The 24,102-nt window shown below is 39.9% G+C and overlaps 2 protein-coding genes and 1 non-coding gene across 5 annotated transcripts in view; all 3 read left to right on the top strand.

Annotated features, from left to right (window-relative positions):
* The first annotated feature begins 416 nt into the window (after positions 1 to 416).
* On the top strand, positions 417 to 18,889 carry HAUS6 (HAUS augmin like complex subunit 6). Of its 3 annotated transcripts, none has more exons than XM_076362154.1 (17): positions 417 to 585; positions 1,164 to 1,195; positions 1,937 to 2,015; positions 3,594 to 3,726; positions 4,302 to 4,449; positions 7,948 to 8,013; positions 8,133 to 8,184; positions 8,386 to 8,568; positions 8,831 to 9,015; positions 9,628 to 9,757; positions 10,347 to 10,443; positions 12,288 to 12,378; positions 13,800 to 13,887; positions 14,546 to 14,731; positions 15,625 to 15,760; positions 16,129 to 17,142; positions 18,052 to 18,889. In XM_076362154.1, the coding sequence occupies exons 1-17, from the start codon at positions 502 to 504 to the stop codon at positions 18,102 to 18,104; spliced, it is 2,757 nt and encodes a 918-aa protein (XP_076218269.1). In that variant the 5' UTR covers positions 417 to 501; the 3' UTR covers positions 18,105 to 18,889. The 3 variants fall into 3 exon arrangements, with proteins under 3 accessions (XP_076218269.1, XP_076218268.1, XP_076218267.1); XM_076362153.1 differs by having other exon boundaries at positions 1,100 to 1,195; positions 13,800 to 13,875; XM_076362152.1 differs by having other exon boundaries at positions 1,100 to 1,195.
* On the top strand, positions 13,584 to 13,713 carry LOC143173249 (small Cajal body-specific RNA 8). Its single transcript, XR_012997505.1, has one exon.
* A 74-nt stretch (positions 18,890 to 18,963) lies between the features above and the next one.
* SAXO1 (stabilizer of axonemal microtubules 1) overlaps positions 18,964 to 24,102 on the top strand; it is a 41,903-nt gene continuing 36,764 nt past the window's right edge. The window contains exons 1-2 of the mRNA XM_076362155.1: positions 18,964 to 19,061; positions 19,494 to 19,616. Of these exons, the coding sequence (XP_076218270.1) occupies positions 19,045 to 19,061; positions 19,494 to 19,616 (140 nt within the window). The 5' untranslated portion in view covers positions 18,964 to 19,044. The remainder of the gene's footprint in view (positions 19,062 to 19,493; positions 19,617 to 24,102) is intronic.

The raw sequence follows: 24,102 nt of genomic DNA, 5'->3' as shown, positions 1-24,102 counted from the left end.
AGCTCACGCCGGCCGGGGCCGGCGACGGGCCGGCCCCGCCGCTGCTGCCGGCCCCCTCGCGGCCAGGCCTCTTCGGGGGCCCCTCGGCATTGCGGCGGCGGCGCCGCGCCAGCCGCCGCCAGCCCGCGGCCTCCACCAGAGCGCCGGGCGGCCGTTGTGCTCGCCGGCCGCTGTCGGCGCGCAGGGGCGAGGCCTCCTCGGTGTCGTACTCCCGAGGTGTACTCCCGGACTACGCCTCCCGGGAGGCAGCGCGCCGCAGACACGCCCGGGTGGCGCCGAGCCCCCGTCTTGCCTCGCGCGCCTTCATTTCCGGCCCGTGGGGGCTGCCTGGAAGTTTCGCGGCGTCAGGGGCTGTTGTGGGCGGGCCCGCGCGCGGGAGCTTTTGGCGGGCGGGGGAGGAGGGCGGTGGCGTGGCGGCCATTAGGCGGCCGTTAGGCAGGCGCTCTCCACCTGGTTTCGTCGGCGGGTGCTCCGTGAGCTGCTTGGCACTATGGACGTCGGATGGGAGAGCGATCATCTTTGGCTCTACGTGCTGGCTCTGGGCTTCGACCCGGAGGCTGCCGGCAGCGGCTTGGTACTGGGAACGTAAGTGCGGGGGAGAAGGGGGGGGGGCGCTTTTGCGGCCGCCAGCCGCCGAGCGGGGTCCTGGGTTTCACCCAGGAGCGCACGCCTCGAGGAGGGGTCTCGGCCGCCGAGGGGCCTGGTGCCCTTGGCTATACGTAAGACGAAGGAAATGCCTGAATTGCTGTAGTGATCTGTGTTATCTATGTCTGAAGAAATGAGACCCAGAAATAGTAATAACTCTTGCTCTCCGATTGATACATCCCGCACAGTCATATGGCGAAAGTGAGCTGATGGGCTCCATACCTCTGGTTTGAAAACTTCTTTGAGAGAAAATGCTCTCACCGAAATTATTTCAACTTTGTTAAATAGGCTGGAGGATGTATATTTTTAACTATGCACAAAATAAAGCATTCAATGTACAACTTGTAACATTTTAATGTAAAGTAGTAATTTGTAATCTTAAGCGGCCAATAAAAATGCTGTGTTAATTCGGCATCCTGACTACTTCTGATGTAGCTGTTTATTTGTGTATTAGGAAGATGTTTGATAAACCAAACAACAGTGCGTTTCATCTCATTGCCCTCTTCTTGTTTGCAAAGCTGGATCAGTCCCGCGCAGCAGAAGCTTTCAGGTAAGTATTTGGCCTGTGAGGTTACTGCTGTGCACGTGATCAAGAATATGGTTTAATGCAGTTGCTGGGGGGGGGGGGGGGGGGAAGTGGCCTTTTGGGGTATGCTGTGGGAAAAGAACATACAGTCAGAGAATTTGTTTCCTCTTGATCACAACTTTATAATGTATCAGAAAACGTGCCTTAATTCAAGTGTTTCTGATAGTATCTGTAACTTGGCAAGTTTGGTAAAAACTTTCATAGCTGCAAAGCAATCTACCTTTCCCATTCATGTCCCTGACCAAACGGTGAGTACCATGGATTGCTGCCAGGATCTTCAACATGGCAAGAACCCCATCTTCCTTAATGTTTTTCATTGTATATCCGAGCTGTTTTAGCTTACACATTAAAGAAGTAGCTGGAGGAAGGCTAGTGATATGAAAATTGTCAGCATTCTGACCCCTTTTTTTTCCCTCTTCCCTTCTCCTGAGTTAAAAAGAGCTGCAGGCAAATCTGTCTCTGAAATAGTCTGTGATTAACTTATTATGGCAAGAAAACCTTGTCATTTAACAAACTTTTAGCTATTCTTGGTCTAGGCTATATCCCCTCATTTTCTGTCTCCTCCAGGAGGCATCACTAAGAAATCTTTGTCTTAGTCTTGTTCTTATAATGGTTAATTAGGTAACTGAATATTTGAACATGTTTTGAAATTGCTTTTTCTTTTTTTTTCTCTCTTCTTTTTCCCCATCCTGTTTAAACGGAAAGAGACTGTTCCTTTCCAGCAGGAAACTTAACAGATCCTGAGTTTAGGAAGCAGTGCTGTATATGGCTAAAAGATATTGCAGTGAGTATTACGAAGAGTGGAAACTGATGCTATATGGGTTTCTGTGACCTCATTCTTTTTTGAGAGAATATGTGGTGCTTTTAAATAAGAGTTTTAAATAAGGTTGTTTTACCAAAGAATTCAGTTTTACCTTGTGTCTTATTTCACATCTTAGACTTGTTTGAGGAAAAAATTGTGGCATGGTGGAATTTAGATGATGGAGACTTAATCTTGGGTCTTAAAACTGCTGTGGTTTGCTTCTGAATAATGGTATTTGATTAAACAGAAGCCTAGAGCTTCTGTTCTCAGCTCTGGGTGATAATTTTCTTCAACTTGAGAGATGTTTGCTTAGGTAGCCTGGGAAGGTGTTTATTATTGTGAAAGTGGTTTCAGATGCACGAAAAACTTTTTTTTAACATTAGTGTTTCCTTATATATGGGGAAAAGGACTAAAGTTTAAGGTGAGCTTCCTAAAGGAAAGGAGACAAACTAAAATTGATTGCCTCAGGTATCATTGGTTATTATGTTATCTTCTCATGCTGCCTTTGTTTTAATGATAGTTCTAGAAATCAGGTCCTTATGTACTGGAACACTTTTATTTTTTTAGTAGTAATGGACAAGGTGAAAGCCAACAATGCAATATCTTTGAGTAAGATAAAAGCAGAACAAAGTACGCTGATGTCGTGATTTAACCTCAGTCGGCAACTGGGCACCACACAGCCGCTCGCTCACTCCCCCCACCCCCGGTGGGGTTGGGGAGAGAATCGGAAGAGTAAAAGTGAGAAAACTCGTGGTTTGAGATAAAAACGTTAATAATTGAAATAAAATTAATAATAATAGTAGTAATAATAATAATATACAAAGCAAGTGATGCACAATGCAATTGCTCACCACCTGCCAACTGATGCCCAGCCAGTCCCCGAGCAGCGGCCCCCTCCGGCCAGCTTTCCCCAGTTTATATCCTGAGCATGATGTCACATGGTATGGAATGTCCCTTTGGCCAGTTTCGGTCAGCTGTCCTGGCTGTGCCCCCTCCCAGCTTCTTGTGCACCTCCAGCCTTCTCAGTTGGTAGAGCACGGGAAGCTGAAAAGTCCTTCACACCAACTAAGCACTACTTAGCAACAACTAAAACATTGGTGTGTTGTCAACATTATTCTCATCCTAAATCCAAAACACAGCGCTGCACCAGCTACTATGTAGAAAATTAACTCTATCCCAGCCGAAACCAGGACAAGTGATTAATGACTTAAGTAGAAAATATGAAAGAAAACTTGAATGCTTTTTCAAAGGTAGGGATTACCAGTTAGGAGTGAGGAGGGCAGAGATTTCTAATGTTTACCCAACACTGATTTCAGTCTTTTTGTTGAAACTGTCTTTTGTGTACAGAACTAGGGATGGTGGGAGGAACATTCAAAAAGTTTTAGTCTCTTCTGCTGATGAGTAGATGTCAACTGTGGTGGCAAAGTAGTTTAGCTTTGCATCAGGCTTGCTAGCAAGTAAGCTGCAGTGTTTTGGTACTCAGCTAAATGTTTGATGGCTGTTGTTTAGGCTTTATTTCTTAGATTAGTTTTGTGTTTAAAACCAATTTAACTTTTCTAGAATGAAAACCAAAGCTGTCTTCCACAAATTACACCTTCTTCATTTATTTCTCCTGCTGGTCCTAAATTTATTCACCTATTGTATCGGCTTGCAAGACACGTAGTGTTTGAGGACATGAAAACGAACTGCGTAGGTAAGCTGTAATGGAAGAATAAAAATGCTTCATTTGTCATGTTTGACAGTAAATCTGTCAAGTCTTTAATATATGCCAAGAGCTTTAATAGTTCTGAGCTGGCTGCTCGGTTCAAAATCTTTCACAGGGTTCTGTGCCCTTGCATACAGCTACTGCTGATAGAACAGTGCAGGTTGTTTTGCTTTCTATTGTTTTATGGGTGTTCCTCCAGGGTTCATCTGTGTAATGCTGTATACCATTACCCACACAAGCAATGATTTGGTCCAAAAATATTGGACCACTATATTATACTCTTTCTCACAACTTGAGGAGTTCTGAAGGATCAGAACTGTCTATTCTAGGCATCTTGTATTGTTTTGGTGACCTAAAGAATAGGAAAAGGGAGTGAGAGTGAGGGAATGAAAATGTATACAACAGAAAGAACTGGCAAAAAAGACAGTACACTGCGTACTCATTTTAGTCCAGGTAAAATGGGCATCTTGATTTGTGATTCTTTCAGTTTAAACTAGGTAGATTAGGGAGTTGTCTATTTGCTGAACTTGAATGATGTAATCCAAACATTACCTTTCATTTAGGCACTGATATACCTTTTGCTGAAGCTGTAAAGTTGAGACCTAAGGATATGTACATGGCAAATGCAAGATGGAGAGTTGCATACAATAAACTTCTGCAGATTTTGCAAAAGGAAGATTTTATTATTCAAGAATATAAGAAAAAATCACAGTAAGTAATGCATTTAAAAAATTGGAGTCTTTTCACAAAAGCTGAGTTGTGTGTGTGTTTTTAAAAGGATTTGAGGAGGCTGCATCTGCTTTACATCATGAGTTCTGTTGAGCTTCTCGCCATTTTTTCCCCCTTTAACTCCTTTAATTGACAGTTCTTCTGTTTGTAGGGTCTTTTGTGAAGCATAGTAGTCTAAAGAAATTAGTTCTTCAGTTAGGGGATGCTGTATTTCGGAAGATATGGTTACTTGGGCATTAAAAATGATCAGGGAATTCTGTATGTATAGCACTATCATTTCTTAACTTTTGAAGGGTCATATCTCATCCTAAGACTGTCTCGGGCTGAAACATTTGGTCTTTGCTTAATCACTGTGGAACACATTTTAATTACATAATCCTTAATTATTTCACCAAAATTATGCTATTCTTTCTTCTTGTGTATGGAAAACATTCCCAGTTTGAGAAACAAGGATAACTGGAACTTTCTGTGCAGGCAGAGAGTTTTATATCATTGGAATTTACAGAATTTGGGTGGTGTGGTTTACATGACTGGAGCAGTGTCATGGACAGTTGCAAGCTGTTCAGTAAATGGCAGAAAAGGAGGGGGAGTTGCACTGCAGGTAAAAGAGCAGTTTCAGTGCTTGCAGCATAGCTCCGTACAAAGAGGACTGGTCTGTTTAATGCCTTTGGATCAAAATCAGAGGGTTTAGCATCAAGGGAGACCTTATGGTGGGTGTCTGCTATACACCTCTTCCTCTCTACCAGGGAAGGTATATGGAGCCTTCTTCAGATGAATCAAGCACACCTCAGACCTGCAGGCCTTGATTCTTATAGAGGATTTCAGCTTACCCTGGTGTTTGCTGGGAAAACAGTACAGTGGTGCATTAGCAATCTGGGAAACTGGAGGATGACTTTGTAATGCAATCACTGGGTGTGCTGGGTCGGAGTGATGCTCTTTTGAACTCTCTGCTTACATGTAAGAGAAAGTTCTAGAGACATAACTGCCAACAGGAGCCTTATGGTCACTGCAGCCAAGACTGTAGAACTTAAGATCCTAAGGAACATGAGGAAGACAAGTGGAAGAGTAATGACACTGGACTTAAAAGAGCAGATTTCCACTTGCCTGGGGAACTGCTAGGAGGTATTGTGTGGAAAGCAGAAGGGCTCAGGGGTGCTGGGATATTTTCAGAGATCCTTGCTGAAGCTCAAGTGTGGTCCAACCCCTTCAGTGGAAAAAGAAGCAGGCATAACAAGAAACCAGCCCGGTTAAACCAGTGAGCTAGTGACAGAGCTCAGAAACCAAAGAAGCAGCGTATGCAATATAGAAAAGGGACTCCCAGGCATAAATACAGAAATAATTCTCAGGTGTGCAGTGATGTAGTTATGGAGGCCAAAGTTCAGCCAAAGCTCCAAGAGCCTGAAAAAAGGCTTCCATAGGTATGTTATTAGGAAGTGGAAGTACATGGAGGATTTAGGTCTGCTTCTGAATGAAATAGTGTTAAGTTACAAGTGTCACAGGCTGAAATACCTAATGCCTTCTTTGCCTCAGTCTTCATGGGTAAGGTCAGTAGCCCAGCCTCTGTGCCAAGAAGCAATGATGAAAGAAGCAAGAAACCACTGATAGTAGAAGAGGGTAAAGCAGAGGTTCATGTGTACAATCTGGACATACACAAACCTTTGCTACCTGATGGAATGCATCCAAGGGTGCAGAGGTACTTACCTGGCATAATTTCAGAACTGTTCTGTCATCTTTGGAAATATAGAAGGCGAGCTAAAGGGGTAAGCCCAAAGGGTGGTAGTGCCTCAAAATCTAACTGGTAGCTGATCATGAGTGGAGTTCCTCCGGGATTGATACTGGGTCTTATACTATTCCTTGTCTTTATAAGGGATATGGATGACAGGATTGAATGCAAACCCACCAAACTTGCAGGTGATGCCAAACTGTGAGGAAAGGTAGGAAAGGAAAGGAAAATATGCTGGAATGAAGAGCCATTACACAGGGAGACCTTGCCGGGTTTGGAGACTTGCCCAACAAGAATTGTGTGAGGTTTAACAAAGATCAGTGTGAAATCCTGCACCTGGGATGGAATAATCCCCAACAGCAGCACAGGCTTGTGGGTGATTGGCTGAGGAGCAGCTCTGCTAAGAAGAACCAGAGGTGAGAGTAGTTTGGGGCAATAAGCTGAACACGAGTCAGCAACATGGCCTGGTAGCCAAGACCAACAGCCTTCTAGGCTGTATGAAAAGGAGCACAGCCAGCAGATCAAGAGAAGTATTTCACTCTACCTCGCAATTTTAAGGCCACACCTGGAATACTGTGTTCAGTTTTGGTTCCCCCAGTTAAGGAGAGAGATTGAAATATAGGAGAGAGTCTATTAGAGGACCACAATTATTAGAGGGTTGGAGAACTTGACACATATGAGTAAAAGCTGTAGAAATTGGGTTTGTTTAGCCCAAAGAAGACATAGCTCAGGGGGTTTAATCACAATCTTCCAATATCTAAACAGTAGTTGTAGAGAAGATGGAGGTGCTCTTTTCGCAAGTATGTATGGTGACAGGACGAGGCAACAGGCCCAAGGTGCTTAAGAGAAAACTCCATCTGGATGAAAAAACAAAAAAAAAATAGAAAAAATTTAATGCGAGAAGAATTAAACCCTGGAATAGGTTGCCCAGAAAAGTGGTGGAATCTTCCTTGCGGGAAACATTCAAGACTTGGCTTGACAGAACCATGAGTAACATAATTGAAGGCTCTGCTTTCAGTGGAAGGCTCAACAACATCATTTCCAGAGGTCAAAGTCTCCTAAACTTCTCTGATTTCTATAATTCTGCATCTCCTCTCACCCTGCTTGGGAAGCGTTAGTGCTCTTGCTTAGCTTGTGAGTGGTACCCTTCAAAAACGTAGTTCTCTCTAGTTTTTTCATTCTCAAGAAGGCATCAGAACTCTGAAGATCCTTTAGAATTCAGCATGATTCAGGCACCCAGTGTTTCTGAAAAACAGGCCACTGTGTTTTTACATGCTTAAAAATTTTAAAAAAGCACTTTGGCTTTGGCAAAAGGACTTTAGTAGTCCAGCTGCTTGTACTCCGGTACTCTGTTGTCTAGTTTTTTGAAACTGAGGGATTTGGGTACTGTACAATTGCTGAATATATTTGGAGGTTTATATTACTAACGTATATTTCTAGTAACTACATTATTGTTCTTGGGTCTAATAAAAGCTGTTCCATTGCAATAGAATAAGTGACAGCTTAATTGCTTAATTTACAAATACCTTAGTGGCTTCCCTGGCTGTCTTTCTGCACAAAGTCACGGTGAGGAAGTCAAGGGTAAGTGTGGTTGGGGGTTTTTTTTTTTTTGTTTTAATCGTTCCAAAACTGCCTCAGTATGCAGATTTGGAAAGAATGAGCATGATTGGTTAGTGATTGTAAGGAATTCTGAGAATAGCAGGGTAGAAACTTGGATTTTTTTAAAAATCTGTGGTAACTGTTCACTTTTTTCCTAGGCTTTTAATTAAAGAAATAAAACAGATGAAGTCTGAATATGCAGTCCTGCAGATACAGTCTTGCAAGTAAGTGTTTTTCCTTGTAACTAAGTTAGCATATATAAATTTGATTTCTCAATTTTATGAAATATGGACTATAATTTCATTGTAGTCCACTTGAACTTTTGTTTTGCATGTGCATATAGGATGAAACAAAATGACCAAAACAAAAATGACAAAACTGGGAGAATTCAAAAGGTGAGCATTTTTTTTCTGCTGTGGCAGCGTACTGTATTTCTTCTTACATTTTTGCAGTACATACTCTGAGATACTGTTCTTTCTACTTGTCTACCTGTGGTTATGCTAGCCCCTTCTTCTGCCTTTATGCTGTTTTGATACTCTGTCATTATAGGTGGCAAACATTTTAATGTAGCGTTTTTGTCCTCCTTGCCTATTAAGGTCCGCGGTATGTGGACACTTATAATGGAAATGCTTACATCTCTGAAAAAGGAAAAGGAAGTTGTGGATTCTGTACTTGATGTACTTGAAGATTGTGTTGGTCAGTGCATTTTAGATGGAACTAATGTTGTTTTCAGTGTTCCGTGGCTGTTGGCTCACAGAGTTGAAAGTGACATACACCAAGTAAGTAATTTTTGTCCTTCTTGCTAAACTGTTTTTTTTTTTTTCAGTCCACAGGCATGTAGTTAGATAAATTAAAAAAAAAAAAAGTACTTCATAGATGATTAGAGGTGATTGCTCAAGGATGGAGAAAATGTCTAATTTGTATGTAAAAGTTTGTTATGATTATGCTGCTGTTTTGTATTGGTTATGTTTCAGCCATTAACTTTCTGATATTGATCCTGTTCACTAATTCTTTTTTTTTTCTTGCTTGCTATGCTTCAAGCTTTGTACAGGAAATGTATATGAAGCTGAAAAACTGAATTTCTTAACAGTTATTCAGTTAGTAAATGAAGCCCTGAGGACATTGAGAGATGAATGTTGTCAATCTGAATTAAAACAACAACTTCAGGTCATTGAGAATAGGATTACGCTCCGCAATAAAGTACTACAGGATTTGGAGGCAAAGAGGTAATTGTCTGGAAATTTTCTCTGGTTCCTTGTTCTTTAGTCTAAGGACCATGTCTTCGTACCTTGCAGTCTTTTCTAAAATAATATCATTTATAGTGAAAACATGTTGGTTCAATCTTTTTCTGTTGCCTCTGGGAAATTCACATTTGTCTTGATTATCTATATAACTTCTAACTGAGGAGATTCTTCTCTAGGTAACTTCAGCTTTTTGCCCTTGCTTCATTAATGTTCTAGGATTTGTTCCTGGGGACCTCATTTGCTAGCTGATCCGATTATTTTTTTTTTCTTGTTATGTTAAGCAGTTCCGGGATTTTAAAACTTTATCTGAAACTGGATTAGGGAAAGCTTAAGTGTGTATCTCATTGTGTATATGTATTTTAGTATAGTTCTTCCAATTCTACTGTAAGAAACATGAAGACTACCTAGCAGCTGCTTTTTAGGTTGTGATTTTCGGTTAGTTCTTAGTACATGCACAAATGCATGAATAATCTTTGATACATATCAAAGATTTTGCAGAATAAGGGGAACACACAATACTCTCCATCTTTATGCAGAATTGTTATCTCCACCAACAGATGTGTTATGTTCATTTTTCATGCTCATATGTTACAGGCTAAAAATAGAGCAACAGCATTGTGTGTCGACGAGTGGGTCTATTTCTAGAAAACAGGAAGACTGGGAAGTGAAGTGGAAAAGCTTTCTTCACCTGTGTCCTTTTAATTTAACCTTAGATCAGGATCCAGTAAGTAGTGTTCAATTTATCTGATTCTGGGAAGGAGAAAGGGTGAAGGTGAGAGAGGATGCATCTAAGCTGGTGTGTTCTATTGCAATGCTTATGCTTCATATGTAAGGTTAGGGAATCGGATAGCACAATATGGCAGAAATTGCTTTATGAAGTAGTCTTTCTTAAAGAAGATACATTTGACGTAATGACAGCTAGTGTCTTCATTTGAGATGGGGGGATGGAACCATTTTGTCAAGACAGTAGATCAGCATAAGAGCGAGCTGATTGGTTTTGGTTTTGTCCATGTCCATCCCCCTGTGGAAATTGAGCTTTCATGTTCTATCAGTCTGAATGTCTGCTGAGTTCTGTTTTTCCCTTTTAAAGTGATCTGCTTGATGAATGAACAATAGTTTTCATTTTGACACTCACATTGATACAGGGATCTGAGGTTATACCCTTGCCTAGCTACCCAGCAGAGAGAGGAAAAGTTTCATGTTGAGTCTGACAGCTGGTTTGCAGAAAAGCTGTTGTAAATAATTGTCTGTTAATTGCTGTTAATATGCAGATTTTTTCAGCCTACTTGTGTAACTTTTTTTTCTTTTGAAAGGAACTTGATTTAAGAGCTTCACCACCCCGTTCTCTTAATCTTGCAGAAGACGAAGATGAGGATAGTGTCTTTTGTCGACATCTAGTATCAGTTTCAGGTGGGTGAGCAGGAGAAGCTTCTTTCCTTTCTCCGCCTCTGCCACAATTGTTGAAAGTTACTTGGAATTGAAAAGACTCCCTGCTTGCGTTTGCAAGTATCTTTGATAGTCTCTGATAATCTGGTTCTGAATGACTCCTTGCTGCAATTGCCTTACATTTTTCAACCTTGTCATGTCTCAAAGATTCTCTGAAACTTTTGATATGGCAAAAAACCAATGCTGAAGCTGTTTGGTATTTTCTTCTTGCACGAAGAATGTTGAGTCAGATTTCCATGTACAAAGGTTCATTCATGGGTTCTAGAGAATACATTCATTCTAACAGTAAAAGTTGCTTCAGGTTGGAGGAGTAATAAGAAAGAGAGAAAGAAGATAAAACTTCCTTTTGGTCAGCTGGGAAAAGAAAAATTGAAGGTGTCTTCCCAGGTAAGCATCTTTCCCTGGTGCATTCTGAAATACTTACTCCACAGTTACTATGCCATTTGATCAGGACCTCACTTGATCTCTGTGTTGGTTGCTCTCAGTCATTGGGTTAACAGTGCTGATCAGAGCTCACTTTGATCAGACATGGATGTTACACATGCTAATCGGCTGATGAGCTGATTGTATTTTACTGGGTAGTGCTTATTGACCAAGTGTTGACTGTCCCTAGTATAGAGTTATAAATTAAGGCTACAAAGCAAGGGTGGAAAAGGAGGGGGAAGACAGCTTGAATCAGCTGTCATTTGCAGTCCCTTTTAGGAAAGATGACATAGCAGATGTGTGTTGATTTCAAGCTGCAAAGTAATAGGGGGAAGATCCTTTTGGTTACAAAGGTGAAAGCACTGCTCCAGCAGTCTGAGGGTACATAGGTGTAAGTCTATAGAAATTGCAAAGGAAAGGCTATAGCATTGCAAATAGAAGGTCATTTGCCTTAAAAACTTCAAAGATTAAAGCACTGCGCAATAAGCTCACTGCTGTGAGCTTCTGGTAATATCAGAAAGCTTGAGACAAACTAGTGTCTGTGGCATTTGCTCTACTGTGTGGTTAAGATGCTTGACCTGAGAATCCAGCCACTAAGAAGACTAACTTTCTGCCTGTTAACATGGTAAGCTTTAAAAAAAACGTTAACCTCACCTAACTTCTTGAAGTGAGCTTGGATTTTGGAGGTGGTGTTGAGGTGAATGTAAAAGGAAATGCCATTTATGTTTGAGAAGCTGAAATTCAGGGTTAAGAGATCTACTGAGGTTAAACTCTGGCTTTTTATCCAAACAATGTGCCAGAATAGATATTTATTGTTCTAGAGGGTCCTGAGCTGAGGTATGTGTTCCTCTGGTAACGTACAAAACATTTCCTTACAGTGTGCCTTGCCTTGCTTGGACTGAGGCAGCAGTGATCAGAGAGATGAGTATGTCCACAGAGATATTTATTGATAAATGCAGGTGAAGATGGTGGGGAAAACATGGGTGGAATTTTGCTTTGTGGAATTGATGTGCCACACAATTGATGCGTATGTGGAGAGGAGGGGGTAATGATGACATGTGGCTGGGATTGTAGTTTGGAGGAAGGTGGAATGTGCGATTAATATGTGCAGGGTAGCAGATAGAATCATGCCTCTCGAACATGCATTCAGGAACAACACAAATAGGTGCTGGCTGCTAGTGGCATCTGTGGCTGCAGGTGGTACTTGAGCAAAAGGATTAATTTCACTGTCCTGCTTATGTATTAATTTATTTTTCTTGAAGTGTTCATGAAGTCCATCCTGTGAATAGTCTACAGAAGTGGTCTGAGTCACTTGTGTCACCTGGGAAGCCTGAGCAAAAAAAAAAAAAGGAAGCAATAATAAAACTCTTGACTTGCTTTTCTAGATGTTTGTGACTCTGTTTATGAAGTATGTTATGAGAAAGATGATGGGGCATTGGAAACTATGATGGATAAGTCAACGCCACCACCAAGATGGTATGATGTTAATGAGAAATTGATAAAAAAGCAGTGGAAAGAATAGAAATTTGCTTGTTGGAGTTGAATGTACTACATCTCTTGATCCTTAGTGGAATATTTCAGTAGCCCACTCCTTACATGTCACATCCACCTGATTTAGCAAGACAGTCCTAAAGTAACTGCTGCTTTCTCCAGCTGTTGACAGATTGATCAACTGATTGCTGCTGAATAGGATGTGCAGCAGCCAAGTTGCAAGGTTTTTATCTTACTTTTTAACTACATTCTTTCAAGTTTTAAGAGGTGGGTGGAGAAAACAGAGAATTCTGTTTCTTGGGCTGGGTTGAGGTAGGCATATATGTTCAGTATAGCCTGAGAATAAAAGAACAGACATTCACAGGAGCCCTTCTTTTGTGTTTAAAAGAAAAAACGACTAAAACTGAACCGAAACAAAAAACTCGTGACTCCCAAGCAGAACCGCTGTGCTAAACCCTCTCAACAAGGCTTTTCTCATGAATTTTCTAAAATCACCTTGTTCTGTAACTTCTCTCACTACAGTTCCAGCAAAAGATAGAACACAAAACAATGTTATTCTAAAAAGTTTTGGCCTGTTTGTCATTTACTTAGTCCAGGAAGTTTTCATGACCTTTTGAATTACACTGTATTTCATAATATGACTCCTACAGATACTTGAAAGTTGCCTACTAGGAGAGAAAGGGCATTAGCAAAGGAAGGCTGTCCTATACTTAGACATCAGTAGATATAGTTGCATTAAGTCTCAAAGGTTGTCCCAAGTAGTTAACAATTAAAGCCTGGGATTTCTCTCAGTGACTTAATACAGCATGGATTTTTGTCTGCTTCTGATTCTAAAGACAGATAACAGCAAATATTAACATTTTAAGGTGTGCTCTTCCTAACAAGTGAGGACTGTGCCTTATATTTTAAAGAGCTATGCAGTTAGCATTATGTTCATCAGAAGTGATAAGACTCAAGTTTTTGGTAGTGAAGTGATTGTCAAATATCAGTAAGTTCATATAGGAACAGACCTGCAGATGCCAGAGGTGATTTGGAGGAAGAATATCTAGGGAAAAGAACATTATCAAGACTGCAGAAGACTTTCTAGCTATCTTTGATGGCAGAATACAGAAGACTTGTTTACAAAGTGTATCACAAAGTCCCTTCTTCTGTTTGGTAATTGAGGGAAAAGTTTCATAATATATTAATTTTGGGAGGCTGATACTCAACTAGAGCTAAATCTGCTCTAATTGTCACATGTTCTCCCTATAGTAAAAATGCCTTCTGATGACCGGGACGAATTGAGGGAAATCGTAACGGACAGATACGGGGCACACAATATGTAATGGCCTTCTACTAAGACTTGCATGCCACTTGTTTAATTTGTCTCTAAAACCTCTTTTTGTCCTCCCCCCGTTCCCCATTAGCCCCACACCTCCCAACGCCCCAAGGATCTCTTCAGTGCCTTTGGAGTTGTCAAAAGCATCTGAAAAAAAAGACGTGGTAATTGAAAAGGTTATTCTTCAGTAATTTCCTACCTGTCAAAGAAGTTAAACTTATGATACTTGCTTTTTACATTGATTGAAGCCTAGACTTAGTATTGGGGGGGAGGGTTGTAGTTTTTTGTTTTAGTTTTTTAAAGTAGTATTTTTACACATCTAAATCAGTGACGTAAAACTGTAAATGCTGACTGCCAGGGACTTCATTAAGCTTTAGGAAAGGACAGTAGGAAGTAGGTGCACTTGCACCTGACTTCCAATACAATGTACAGTGTGTCACTGATTCCCTGCTTGCTGAAGCAGTCTTTGGTGTGAGCAGTGGTCAGACTTTGATGTTTCTTTAAGTGGTGTGTGAACTTAAGGGTTATAATGTGGCCTAAAAGCAACTTGGATGTACAGTTGTCCGTTGCACAATTGTTCACTGTAGTGTGTTTAAGGTAGTTGCAGATGAGTCATCTGTGTTCTATGCGACACCCTATCCTTGCCACTATTTATGTCCTACTTTAAATATGATTGTAAAAATATTTTGTGTTTAGTTAGAATTTAAGACTGAAATATTTTCATTGACTAAACACTAAGGCCATTGCTGTTCAGAATTTGTACAGCAGTTTCGTCATGCTAATTTTCTGACACCCGAGTTTAAACCTTCTAATAATTCCTGTGTATTCCTCTAGAACGTGCATATTGAAACTTCCAAGGGAAAAAAAAAGCCTGTGCCTCCAGAGATCTTAAAAAATGGAAAGAGTGAGTCCACCATTTCAGAAATGTGGGAGAATGCAGGTGATCATGTTACCCAGATGGAGTCTCCTGTCAAAAAAGAAGACCCTCTTAAGAAAGCCAGAGATGAACTGGCAGAAGAGGTTAGGAAAAATTATTTTTAAATTGTTTGTTTGTTTTTAAATAAATGGTCATTAAGTTCAGAGAATAAATTACTAATTATATCATAAAATGCCTCTTGTAATCCGCGTATGTCAAACGCTACTTTTTTCTGCTAGATAGTAATCAGTGTCACTAAGTTTTAGGGGCCACTGCCCATTAAGTACACCCTGAAAGCACGGAGCTTGACTTCACCATACTTACAAGTCATGGTGAAGTGAATAGCACTTTCAGTAGAATCATGGTGTGATTTTTTTTTTTTTTTTTTTTTTTTTTTTTTTTAATCAGCTCTCATACTTTAATCTATGAACCACTGCATATATTAAGAATGCAGCAGTCCTTTCTGTTTCTGGAGTTATGCAGGTTAAATATTTAATAGGGGCTTGGGAATATTAAGCAGGAATTTAAGTATTTCCTCTTTTAGGTATTTTATATAAGATTTAACTAAGGAATTCCTTCACAAGAATTACTGTAAGATGTGCCACAGCTTGATTTGGAAAGTAAATTGCATCTTTCACTGAAATGGTACAGTTATTTTTCATCTGCTAAAATGTTTTACTTATGTAAATGTGGCTCTAGTCTTCATGCTTATGCAGTTCTTGACTAGTGTCTTAAATATATTCTATCTGAGCACATTTTCTTATTTTAAAGATTGATTCATAGATGATGAGGGAACTTAGAATTAAATTCTGATTTCAGTCCCCTATCTTAATTTTGTGTTTGTAGGACACTCTGGTCATTGTGAGCCTAAGTAGTAAATGACAAAAGAAGAGTCAGGAGATTCCAAACTCTTCAGATCATTTGGAGAATGGGATTTATTTTGAGCCATAACTGACAAATAAAAAGGTTATAATTTTGCTTTCTCAACATCCTGCAGGTTGCAGAAACAGTGATATCTGAGTCGCCTCAGAGTGGTGAAGGAAAAGGAATGACATTAGAAGATCTCATTAGCTCACTGGCTTTTAACCCATTTTTAACAAGGAAACAAATTCCCCGAACTCCAGAAAATCTGCGTAAGTCTAAAACTCTGTTTTTATAATACTCACTGATTGGAAATGCGATTCGTTCCTTGACATCATACATGTCACACAAGAAGAAAAAGGTAATTATTTCAATGAAGCTGCAAGTTATCCTAATGGCTCACTCTGTAACACAACATAGTAGGCCTAATAAGATGCGAATACTGTGAATTACTTAACATAGATTTTTTTTTTCCTGTGTAGAATCCCCTTTGTGTTGAGGAAGAAAACTAAGCATAAACAATATAAAGCAGCTATACGTCTTCTTTCTCAGATTGCTTATGTTACTGAAGGGACAGAAGAAAACAGATGGATTGAGAGTATGAAAGTACTAAAATTTTGCCTTGGTTTGTTCCATTTAGTTACTGAAATTAGAAGCTCATGGAGAAAAGCTATTCAGACTGAGGGCTCATCAGAGGTAGAGCTGGCCCCCACTGAAGTGATGACAGAAGAAGCTCCAGTGGATGTTAGACCTATAATGCAGGAGGTGGCAGACTCTAGATTCATGTGCTCTATCCCTGCATCTCCTGTACCTGACTTTGATCCTCCCTTGTCAGAAAGGAAGTCCCAATTAAGTTGTACAGAATTTAGACCTCGAGAGCAGATGAGGATAAGTCATATCATTGAATCTCCAATTTTGGAAACATCTGGAATGCAAGAGAGTGAGAGAACTGAAGAACAGGAGTTAAAATGTATTGTTTTGAACAAAAGTTCTGTAGAAGATCCGGAACAGACTTTTCAGTACATAAAGAAGAGCATGAATACTCCAGATGTTTGTTCAGAAAAAAATAGTAGAACAGATATTCTACTTTCAGACTACTTTCACGGTTCCTTAGTGGATGGGATGCTGCATTGGAATGTATCTCCATTAAGTTCTATCAGTCGTGAAGCTGCCCACTTGGGGATACTGGATGAGACACTTCCAGAAGAACTTGATAACATAGATCCCAACAAATCTGCAAGCTCAGAGTCTGATTTTGATGTAATAGACAGTGCATATGTAACAGGTGGTTCAAAAAATAAAGGGGATATTCAAAAATCAAAGCTAGATCCACAGTCCCTGTTTAACACGTCTAAAGCGCTGAAAAAGACTGCATCTGGAAGTGAAGAGGACCTGCATCAAACACATAATGGAGGTGAATCTATAAGTTGTAGATCAGACCTAAGTCTTGGACCAGAAAAAAGGGAGAGAGATGAATTGTGCGGTCCTCTTGAACTCTTCTGCTTGGATGAAGAATTTACCAAGACGCCATCACCAATCTCTCTTAATAAAAGAAAGTATTCCCTGTCATCTTTGCTGGTATCCTGTCAATATCTGGAGGAAATGGCATCAATGGTACACGAAATCCCATTAGACTTAATACATAAATTGAAGGGTAAGTGTCCATGTACTTTAGCAACAAGATTTTGTGCATTCTGCCACTGTATATACTACCATAAATAACCCACTCTGAATAGCTGAACCCTGCTGTGGAAGTGTAGGGAGACGGATTATTTGTATGGTTATTCCTTATGGAAGATGAGACTTAAAAGCAAAGGAAACATGCTTCCTTTAGTTGTATCAACACCTTGCAAATAGGAGGAAAGGTGCTCATCTGACTTTCTGAGGTAATCTGCAGCTATTTAAAAAAAAACCCAAAACAAATCAAAACCCAAAAAGCCTTAAGGTGCTTTAGCAATGAAGTAATCTGAAGTTAAATTTTGAGAATTCACAAAGTTAGTTTGAAATAGTGTGTTTACTCTGAAGAAATTTGGCTATTTCGAAATGTGTTGTAGGTAATTGGAACTTTTGTGAGGTCAGTCAGGTGTTCATAGTCTGTAATACTTATTAATATACTTTTTATTATGAAATATCCTGCATTCCAGCCTGCCTGCCCCCTCACCCAATTTCCAACAAAAGTGTCAACTTTGTTTAACCAGTAGTGCAGTGTTTAGTTACATGTGAGGTCAATTTTTGAAATGCATTAATAAAAATGATCCAGTAATGGTTATACAGAAGACTTTCACCAAAACAGGTGGTATTTAATGGAGTACTAGGAATTTAATGCAACAAGGAGTAGTGAGATTTGTATTTTGTGCAAAGGTTTGCTGCAATTTAGCTTTCACTTAAATTTGTGGCTGTGCAGATAACTGTTCCAAGCAAGGTAAAATCATCTGCTATCAAAATTAGAAGTACCATTTCATATATGACTTTTTTTTAATATACGCCAAACACTTTTGGAGCAGTATTTCTGTCAATTAATTGAATATTACAGAGTGTTAACTAATACACTTTTTTCTTCCAGATAAAGAGCCGTTGAATGAGAAGCCGGACACGAAGGAATCATCATCAGTGTAGAATTTGTAAAGCAGAAGCATAACCATAGTAGCACACTTACGGCTCACTTGAGCATGTAGCATTTTCTCCAAGCATTGCCTAGATGGAGATGTTGCAGTCCTTTCTATTTTTTGCGGGGACTATATTCCAGTCTTGTTGCCTGCTCTTGTTCTTCCAATTTCGTGTCATCCATAGTAGCATTCTATGTACAGCCCACCATTTATGTACAGAAGTATATGTTCCTTTTTAAGGACATTTTTAAAAATAGCAGATGTTGGTCGGATAGCATAATCTTAGAAAATGGAAAAACAGTCTCAAATGAGAAATAGTGAAATTTGGTGTCTCTATCTTGCCCCTAATCCCCCCACCCCCCAAAACCCCAAACAAATGCAAAACCAAAACCCACCAAAATGTAGAGGACCAAGTAAAATTAATTGGATTCTTCTCTCGTATTGATACTTCTGGTTGATATTGCCATCAGTTCTACCTGTTGATAGAAGCTGCTCTCTTTTTATAAATGTCACCGAAGTGCCTATTTCTTTAGGCGTATTACTGAATAAATGTTTTACACTAAAGTTGTAAAAATTTATGACTTGTGGTAGTGTTAATGCCACTTTATTCTCAAATAGTTGATACACATTTATGACACTGTGGCATAAGTAACTGATAATACTGTTTGTTGTGGGGTGGGAATGTAAAAGTTGAGGTTCCAGCGGATAAACTTCTTACTGTAAAAGTACTGACCCCTAACGTGATATGTTTACAGAGTTTTGAAGGCTTGCTAAGTAAAGGTTGTTCTTCTGGTATATCTTTCTTCTCCTTTCTTCAAAAACAGTTGCAAATAGGTTTTAAGAAGAATCTCCACGTGTATCTGACATCTTCCTTACAAAGCAGAATTTGACAAGCTTTATGAAAAAAGACTTATGTGGCTGGTTGTGGAAGCTATAATGTGGCTGCTGACATGTTAACAGCTAAGAGGCAAGTGCTTCTTAATAGCCCATTTACATGTTGATCTAATCATGGTCAAACAGCTAGAGAATTGGAAGCTCTGACCTTAGCTATGGGCTGTCTGGAACACACCAAGCTGTGTTCCTTGCAGACCTGGGCTCTAGAGCTTGGTACTGGTGATTTCACAAAGGTTCCCCAGGTGACTGTCAAGGCTTTCATGGCCTAGTCAGAAGAGGCTTGAAAGCAGGACCACAGAGCTCTGGTTGGGATGCCACCAGAGGAACCTGGGCATGCTGCCCCAGGGAAGGAGCTGGTCAGCTGCAATGTGTAGTGCAGTCTGTGCCAGTTTTATGTGCTCTGTCCCTGCTTCTGGAGGTTCCCAGGTCATCTTCTGACATAATTGTCTCCAGGGACTGCTGCTGAAGAGTGGTTTTTTTGTTTGTTTGTTTTGTTCTGCTATAGAGCAACTTCTGGGAAAGACCTGAACCATAACTTTTTCGTAGCAAACATGTCTCCTATATCGCCTGTGCCTTTGCATGTAGTTCCATCCTTGAAGAAGTGCGTTTGTCAGCTGTGCTCCTGTGGGTATGTAAAAGAGGCTGGGGGAAGGAGCTTGCAGTAGCGGTTACTCGGCTAGCAGGCTCCACTGCTCTTTAGGGCTGCACTGTTACTCACTGCTATAAGTTGCGTATGAAAAATTGTAAATAAAGGTATCTTAGAGCATTTTTAAAGATTTAAAACAGGAAGTATTTTCCCCCATTCTGCCTATTCAACCATGTGGTTCTTGTTTTTTGTCATAGCAGTGAACAAATGGCAGGGAGGCTTCCTATTTTTCTTATGTAGGTGCATTGCATGTCTAAGAGGAAAGCTTTCCACTTTTTGGCCACAAACTTGCTTTCGAATGGGCATTACTGGTTTTGAGTCTGTTTTAATGTGATACACAGTGATACTTCCTCTGTAAACATGCTAATTCTGGAAAAGGTACAGGGGGTAGAGCTTTACAAATGGAAGAGACAACTGAAAATACCAGGATTCATTAGCAGTTTTGTTAGTGTCAGTCTTGTGAATGTATGCAAACTTTTCTTGAAAGCAATGATTAGCTTTAGGCCCTTTGGCCTAACGTCCATTCTCCCATATTTGCAGGTTAAGAATAAAATTATTATTATTATTATTGGGGGGGGGGGGAATCTTTCTGACTCATTCAGATTACATGCCTTAGTTTGTTTTAAAGCTACTAAATAATTATGAAGAGAGTTTAAAAGTACAGCATTCCCCTCCAGAGTTTATATCGGGCTGGTATGCATTCATCATGAGTACCAAGCACGTGTACTCCAAAAAGAAAACCGATAGAAATGTTGATACCAAGCAGATTATAAACTGTATTTTTGAGTACTTTTATCAAACTCTTATTTGTAAGGTACAAGTGCATCTCCTCCCTCCATTCCTCATTCTGTATGTATCATTCTTTTTTTAATACGTATTTATATTTGACTTTGGGAAATGCGTTCCAGAGAGAAGTAACAGTGATTTGATTATTGTGTTAGAGGACTGCTATCGAGGACCTAAACATGTAGCACTGAGATCTGGATTGAGAAGGATCCTCTGGTTCTAACCAAGTAATGTGCTGAAGTATAGGTCTGTGAGGCTTGCGGTAATCTTTCAGATGCTAGATGAGCTAGTAGGGTAGCTCAATCTAAGGATGTGAATAATACCTTGATTATGGCCTGTCTTAAGAAAAATTAAACTGGATTTTGGGTTGCTGCTAATTGACAGTTCTGGATTAAGAAGTGACAGCTAAGAATTTTGAGTTTCCTGGGAAGACCTGGCCTCAGATTCCAAGTGATATATATATAAAAGTGGAAATGATATACCTGTGCACCTTAGGGATCTTTACTGCTTGCAGATAAGTACAATGCTATGGTTTTTGTGTTACAGGTAGTAGCTCACCTGTCCACTGGTTTGTGACAGATACTTAGGAAATTTTGGTTAGGCTTATATTAGAAGGCCATCATAATTACGTTGAACTTCAGGATAAAATCCTTCTCTTGTAGAGCAGTGATTTACTGATTAGTGAGGGGGAGTTGGGAGAACAGCAGGGTATTTGCAGCTACAAATTCAACTTTGTATATATTTTTGTGACTTCTTTAAAACTGGGTATTTGTTGAAGAGGAATACAGTATTCATAATGTACAGTGTTAAGTGTCTAAGATACTTATCCTGAAATACCATTCAGAAGTACTTGCCCATTGAGAAATTAATTTTCTCATTAACTTCCTAATCAGAAGATTCCTCCACTTAGCTCCTAAGAATAAGGAATTTGGGCTCCTGAAGTTAGGTGTGCTGGATTATCATTAGCTGAAGTACACAGTGCAAATACCTCACTTCCTCTCCAGAGGAGAATATGCCATCACTTAGTGCAGCACTGCAGAGCAGTCAGTGTTTCGCACTTTAGATTTGCCCATCCTTACCAGGTGAGTTCCAAAAGGACAGGTTTATGAACTTCTATACTCCTTGGTCTCTTTTTTACTTCGGAAGATTATACTAACGTTCTCTTCTTACCAAAGCATATATGCATTGCTCATAAAGGTACGATGAAGTGTCTGGAATATCTTTCCTCCAAGTATAATAACAAGTGGTACAGTGTTTGGTAGTAGCATATCAAATAATGTGTAGCTGTAACAAAACATAGATTGCTTTAACTTTTGCAGGATAACAGATAACTCTTTGCAGTCTGTCCTGTATATGTTCTCTCTGTACTGAACATGAGTCTTATTGAAAAGTAAAGCTAAAAGAAGATATAATTGACTGTCACTAGTTTACTGAGCATTGAAAAATGCAAATACAGTTCTGTCAGTGGATTTCTGCAAGTAATGGGAGAAACGGTCCCAATTACAAGGCTTAATGAACAGCAAGAACCCTCTGTTTTGTAACTGCTGCTTTTAGAATTGTTCATTGTGGCCAGTGGTAGCACTAGCTAAGAGATAAAATTTCTACTTTGTGCTAGGAATGGCTGTGAATAGAATACTGTTAATTCTGCATAAAGGCAGAAAGATATGGTTTTAATGAGCCATTTATGCATTCTGTACTGTCTGTGATGGTGTGGATTGAGAAAATATTTTTTTTTTAATCAGCTGGGGGAGACAGAATAAGTAGAGGCTATGAAATACTTTTTTTTTTTTTTTATATTAAGATGACCTGTTCCATCACAGCTTTGAGATGTTAGGAAAAGACTCTTTTGACCTAGCTGTTCTAGCTAATATACTATGTACAGCAGTGACCAGGCCACTGGGGTATGGGTCTCATGTGAGAGCTACAAATTTTCCAGTGATTCCAGGATGTTCAGCGCTCAGTACTTCTCAGTATGGATGTTTACCACACAACTGCCAAATGATAAGTGACATTTATGGATATGTCCATATATATGCATGTATGAAGAGAGAGAGAGAAATACATGCATCGTTCCTTCTGGGGCAAATTCACACCAAGTTTCTTTTATTCATGGATAGTGTGTGTGTGAGATGATGGATGGAGGCATGAGGGTAAGAATTCCAGTGTATTAGGGCAGCAATGCAAACTGGCTTTTTGTAGCAGCAGTTGTACAGTGAGAAGGTGTTTGAGATAACTGGTGAGTTCGTAGCTATGTTTTCTTATATCCCTTCCCATAATTTGTGTGGATCTACTGACTAAAATCTCTTAATTTAAGAGTATGTGAGGGCAAGAGCCACTGCAGGCAAGGATTACTTCTTTTCTTGCTCCTGCATCTTGTGCAAAACCGATTTATGCACAAGGAAGTGACATTGAGCCTTTAGTAATTCCATAAGCACACAGCTGAGGTTCTTGTAATGCCTTGCATAAGGGATGAGCAGTCTTTCACAGTGTCCCGGGGACAATTAAATAGAAGGAAGCAGATTTTTGTGGTGTATTTGAAATACATGTTGAAGTGATGGTATGCTTTTGCCTAATAACTCATAGCTTTCATTGTTTTGCATGTAGAAGGTTGTATATTAATCTTCAGTATAACTACAGAGAGGTTTCTCAGAGCTGAACTGGTAAATGATTGAAGGTACTTGGTAGCTACTCATGAAACTTTTTTTTTTAGTGGAGATTGGGAGGCAATGGGATGAGTAGGGACTTAAAAGGATAGGAGTGCTGCAGTTGGAGTTCGGCCATGGGGTCCTTTAGCAAGCCTGAATTACATTCATGGCTTAGTAGTTCTGGTTCAGTCTTCTGTGTCGCATCATTTGGAAAAACTTTGGCAGAAATTACTCTATTGGCAGCTACGGCAGAACATTTCATGCGAGCTCTATCTTACCATCTGCAATGTTTAACTTCAGCTGGGCTAACTTGTTAAGTGTGGCACCATTTGGAGGTAGCTCTTCCATATGAGAGTACTTTTCGGACCATCCTACCTTATGATACCTACCTACACTCCAGTCTATGTGAAGCTGTTCAGCTGTGTCTGATGAATTGTGTGCGGGCTTACAGCTGGGGAACTCTGTTTAATTGGCATAAAGCACAATTGCAGAGAGTTTTGAGTATCTTTCTGTCCCTATTCTGAGCATTTTAACACTTCTAAATCATATATCACATCTGATGGTGTTTCTCTGTGGCACCAACAGTGGTTTCTGATACATTTACTCGTGGGCAGTCATCCCAAGAGGTGGATGTAATCCATAGTCACTCATTTATGTATTTTCTGGCAGCTTGACTATCTCTTCCAGCTGTATGCATTTTAGTAGTTTGCACTTAGGAATACCAGTTAGGGAAAGCTGCAAGAAGCTCTTTCATGGTAAACATAAAGTACTGCAGGAGCCAGGGGCACAATCATTTCACTTGCGTTTGTGTCTGGACATCTTTAGTTGCCTAAAGAGTTTATTTACACAGGGTTTTTTTTAAGTAATTGAGCAATGACAAATACAAGTAGAAACAGTCCTTGTCCTAAGAGGCTTTCAGACTAAAAGACAAAAATCTAGCCAAGAAGCCTAATTAGAGATGTAGAAGATGGATGTTTTTAATCAAAATAGGACTGGTGGTGTGTATGCTGTAGCTGCTGTAGAAAATGGGTGTATGA

This window comes from Aptenodytes patagonicus, chromosome Z (assembly GCF_965638725.1).
Source record: "Aptenodytes patagonicus chromosome Z, bAptPat1.pri.cur, whole genome shotgun sequence".
Classification (NCBI taxonomy): Eukaryota; Metazoa; Chordata; class Aves; order Sphenisciformes; family Spheniscidae; genus Aptenodytes; species Aptenodytes patagonicus.
This window is presented reverse-complemented; position numbering and strand designations above follow the sequence as displayed.